The following is a 4,600-nucleotide window of genomic DNA, read 5'->3' as shown; positions in this document are numbered from 1 at the left end:
CTAAGCAGTGTTAACATCATGACAATAACAATTAATAGTAGCAGCTAGCAGGACATCAATCAAGCACAACAAAAGTACAACACCACACTTGGGATCTCGGAGCAAGAAAAAGATCATGTTACTTAGGAGCTACCACAAATGATACTGATCAAGGGCAAAAACAAGTTGGTATGATATCATTCATTCATTCGTTCTCATCACGATCATACATTGAATTCATTAAAGGTTACAGATTCATTTTTTGACATAGCATTGGAAAATCACAAGAATAGTATATGAACCAAAGTGTCCAGATAAGTAGATAACACATGGAGGTCATAATCACATAGCAAAGGAAGAGTGGGACAGACCGAGGACTTACCCTCTAGACAAACCAAAGACTTCACGCTTCCTCTTCCTCGGTGGACAAATCAATGACTTCACTTCCTCTTCCTCATGCACCAACAGGAAGACCATCTCAAACACCTTGGTGCCAACAAGAAACTGTACTCACATGGTGAATAGAACAAAAGGACAGAAAGCACACGTATATACTGAACAAAAGCAACAGCCAGGAATAGATGACTCAATAGTTCATGTTTGTTAACAAAACAAGTGTGGACATCTCACAGTGAGTTAACTATCTGATGACTTTAGTAAAACACATACTAGCATTTGGTGCTATAAGAGACAATAGGAATCCAACTATCCCAACATCCCAACTTGGTAAATCCGTGCTGCTAAAAGGCCAATCCTAATCGGGTTGGAACTGGACCTGGTTTCAAACATGTGAGCTACAACTATCGTAACACCACAGCCCAAAAAAAACCCTACAAATCCATCAAACTACTGTTTGTAGGTCTGGCATCAGTGGTGTCACAACGTACAGTCCACTTCCAGTCATTTGGGAGAAAATTAAAGTGATAATTAGACTGCCATTACAATCTGCTGGTAACTTGCAGTCTACTTACAGCTACAATGATATCTTAAGAGTTACAGTCTAAATACACAAAACTTAAGAACATGGGAATAAACAGACCAACCCCCACATTCCAATAATTCAAATACTCAGCAGTCAAATGTGTATGCATGTGCATGTAAATGTATTGAGGTTATGCAAAAGTATGGTGCATTTAAACTATGAGATCATTTGGTCCACACATTTAGATCATTTAACACAGAGAAAAGAAAAATAACAGAGGACTGCATATGAATGTATGTGCCGTTTCCAGGATAAGTTGGCACATAGAATGCCACCAATCAGGATATACCACACAACAGAGAATAGCTTGTAGCGTCCGAGACTAATCTCCACGAGGAACACAAGTCATCCTCAGGAATTGGTAATGAACGCACATCAATCAAAACAAAGAACAAAAAAACAGATGGAATTTGTGTTGTCCCTGCAAGTGCCATAAACCTGCAACAGCAACAGCAACAGCTTCTTCCTAGCGACATTTTCCCGGGCCAGGTATCTATCAATGATGTTGACAGTAAGGAATAAAATTTCACCCAGTAGCTCAAACTTATAGTGGACCTGCATTGGGTGAGTTCGCCAGGTCAGGTCAGACACACAACTCTGTACTATATAACTTGACCGGGGTTCCAAGCAGATAATTACCTCGGTCCTTCTGTAGAAGCTGTAAATTTCATCCACATATTCAACAACCGCAAGGGAGTTGCCGAAGTCGCAGCTATCGATGTCATGCATTTCCTCCTCTTCGGTGTCCTCCATGTGGATCTCCTTCAGCTCCTTCATCTCATTGGCCAATTGGTGCCTGCCAAAATAAATTCAAATCCTTGAGTTGACAGTTACCTATTTTGCTCAGATTCTTGGTTCAAACAAGGTAAGGTAAAATAATCTGAATAATGCAGAAGATGGAAAATCTACAGATAACACAATTGAACCTACATTGATATCATTCCATATATAAAAGAGAGCACCCAGTCCAGTTAGATAAGATATACTACTACTTGCCTAAATCTGCTAGAACTATATTAAACCTACATTAATGATATGCCATATAGTACAAGATTTGGTAGGAGTATGCTCAAATCTCTGAAGATTTCTGCTATGTGCCAATTTGCACCCGAATGTCATGGACTGGAACAATCTATACCACTGTGGATGTTGTTTTCCACTATATATCTCCAACAATAACACTAGTATCAAACTTGAAAAGAAATGCTTGACTAGCTAGCTAGTTTCTGAAAAAACAAGGCATTAAGAGGTATCATCATTCTTTTAATAACTTGCATTGCAACATTCATGATCAATAGCTATGTACAAATGCAAGAAAATCTACACGAACTGCCCTGCTCTCTTAAATATTTTCTTCAAGTGGTTTCTTTACAGCAGGGTATATGTTGCAGTTGACAAAAGAAGATGTATTTGCAGTTGCCTGTCACTCTGGAATGTCGATTTGCTGCTTGACCTTCTCAATGTCAGCCACCAAGTCCCAGGTGGTGTTCTCCTCTAGACAAAGCATGGGGAGTGCTCTTCCAGCGCCTTTCTGCAATCAAACACAAGCAGATTAAGCACCACGATCTCCTAGGAACACCGGTGAACAGACACACGAGGGGATCAAAACGAAACCAACCTGGTCGAACAACACGATCATGTAGAACTCCAGATCGAAGAACCCACAGTTGTCGGGCGAAGTGCCATCCCAGGACCCCCGTGGAGGAAGACGACAGGCTGCAGACAGAACAAAGTCGATATTACTAAAGGAAGAATTGCAGTGTGCAACTAGTAAATGTCATAAAGCCTTCAGGTGCTAATCATAGTCCCATCTCCCACTCCTTGTTACTTACTACATGAAGTACCCATAGTCGAAGAGAACAATTCACCTGGTGCTAATCATGGTCTGATACTGGGATACACACAAACTAGTGTCCTCATGTGCACTCTAAATTTAAAAATTATTCCCTAAATGTAAAAATCTGGGAGGTGCAGAGGAGGAACGACGCTGTGTTTCTTTCTTCTCTGAAGAAAAAAGAGTGTTGTGCCATCCGATGTGATACACCCTCGGATTACAACTCCATGAACCCTCGCCTGCTCCGACGGCCCTGCCCGAAACCCTAGCCGCAGCCGAAAAAAAATGTAACGGAGAAGCTCCGGGGAGCCGACGCGGCGGCGGGCGAACCCTAGAACGGAATGGGAGGTGGGGAGAGAGGGGGAAGGGAAGGGGAGGGGAACCTTGGCCTCGTAGAGGAGCGGGCCGTGGTAGGCGAGCACCTCCTCGCCCTCCGTGAAGGAGACCGCAGAGCCCTTCACCTTCTCCTTCCCTCCGCCGCCGCCACCGCTCGTGGTCGTGGTCGTGTTGGAGCTGCCCACATGGCACCCGCGCCGGCACACACGCCAAGGGATGGAGGGAGGAAGGTGTGGTCGTGGGAGGGAGGGAGGAAGGCACTGGATCGAATCGAGGCACGCCCGCGCCGGCACGCACGCACGCCGGATCGAGACTAGTGGATATGGGGGATGAAGGCGAGGGGAGGGGGATGGCGGAGACGAGGTTGGCGGTGGGTGGGGGCGGCGGTGGTGGGTGGGGATGGCGGCGAGGGAGAGGAAGGAGCGGTAGCCTCAATCGGATCTAGAGAAGGAAAGGGTGGGTGGGTAGGTGGGTTAGGGTTTTGGTCTTTCAGGACAATATCCACCGTTGGATGGGCGCGTGATGGATGGCTCAGATCATGTCCAACTTGGTGATCCGCGTGGATGTGGTTCCTCGCTTCTCATTGGTTGGCTGGCTTGTGCTCAAGTATCCAAAATTTGGACCCAAATCTCTGATTTTTTTAAATGCCTACAAATCGGTGTTGCAAAATTTAACCACACCATTTTCCAAAAGGCGGCTGTTAGGCGCCGGTCAATCGGTCTAAATTTGGGTCGCCTGGCGCCCCTACGATGTTTTCGTATGTAACCATTTGATTCACCCCCGAAGTTATATTTTCTTTCCTATCTTGCTCGTTCTTATTAGATAGAACACATCGTTGACCCTCCCGCTGTTGCGCCGTCGCGCACAAGCGCAGTCTGGCGCCTCACAGTCGGCATCACCCCGACGTTCTCTAGTTGTAGCATTCGCCAGTTCTAGCACCTCCCTGAGGCTGCTCACCGCTGGGATGAAGCATCCTGAATCAACAGTTCTAGCAATCCATATTGTCGGTTCCAGCAAATTACTTCACCACTTCCAGAGCCTCCCCCGCAAATTGCTCACTACCAAGGATGCAACATGCCAAATTCATTTTCCATGTTTCGAGTGGCCAAAATAAGTTTTTTGTGTGAATGACCTACCATATATTTGTTGTAAAATTGCACCAAATCAGTTTTCTAAAATACTAGGCCATGTTTAATGCACAATTGACCAAATGGTTGGGTGTCAAAAGCCTTGATCCAGCTCTGGTGAAAAAGACAAATTTCCGCCGATTCAGTAGGAAGCGGGTCAAATTTGAACTGTAGCTGCCTCATAGTTTGCTCTTCATTTTTTCCAAAAATCATTTCTAGGTACATAAATATCTATTTAATCCGAGACATCAAAAGGTTTCCAAGATTCAACAACTAGCTAGGAACGGTCAAGCCCGCCGTTTCGACTGCATTTTGAAACGGGCATAAAAAATTCAAAAAAAA

General features: G+C 44.8%; 1 protein-coding gene and 1 non-coding gene across 2 annotated transcripts; both read right to left on the bottom strand.

Annotated features, from left to right (window-relative positions):
* Positions 1 to 1,190: 1,190 nt before the first annotated feature.
* On the bottom strand, positions 1,191 to 1,324 carry LOC119304706. The gene has a single exon (XR_005148423.1). It is a non-coding gene; the product is annotated as a small nucleolar RNA snoR80 (small nucleolar RNA).
* A 973-nt stretch (positions 1,325 to 2,297) lies between these two features.
* On the bottom strand, positions 2,298 to 4,027 carry LOC119300039 (proline iminopeptidase-like). Its single transcript, XM_037577121.1, has 4 exons — positions 4,019 to 4,027; positions 3,179 to 3,308; positions 2,580 to 2,677; positions 2,298 to 2,492 (listed from the first exon to the last, which is right to left on the bottom strand). The coding sequence occupies exons 1-4, from the start codon at positions 4,025 to 4,027 to the stop codon at positions 2,385 to 2,387; spliced, it is 345 nt and encodes a 114-aa protein (XP_037433018.1). The 3' UTR covers positions 2,298 to 2,384.
* Positions 4,028 to 4,600: the final 573 nt, after the last annotated feature.

Source organism: Triticum dicoccoides, chromosome 5A, assembly GCF_002162155.2.
Source record: "Triticum dicoccoides isolate Atlit2015 ecotype Zavitan chromosome 5A, WEW_v2.0, whole genome shotgun sequence".
Taxonomy (NCBI): domain Eukaryota; kingdom Viridiplantae; phylum Streptophyta; class Magnoliopsida; order Poales; family Poaceae; genus Triticum; species Triticum dicoccoides.
Note: the sequence above shows the minus strand (reverse complement) of the source record. Positions and strands in the feature narration are given on the sequence as shown.

Coding starts and splice junctions, on each gene's coding strand:
- LOC119300039 (XM_037577121.1), bottom strand. Junction 2,678..3,178: donor CGCTCCTCTACGAGGCCAAG/GTTCCCCTCCCC, acceptor TTCTGTCTGCAG/CCTGTCGTCTTCCTCCACGG. Junction 2,493..2,579: donor TGATCGTGTTGTTCGACCAG/GTTGGTTTCGTT, acceptor GTTTGATTGCAG/AAAGGCGCTGGAAGAGCACT.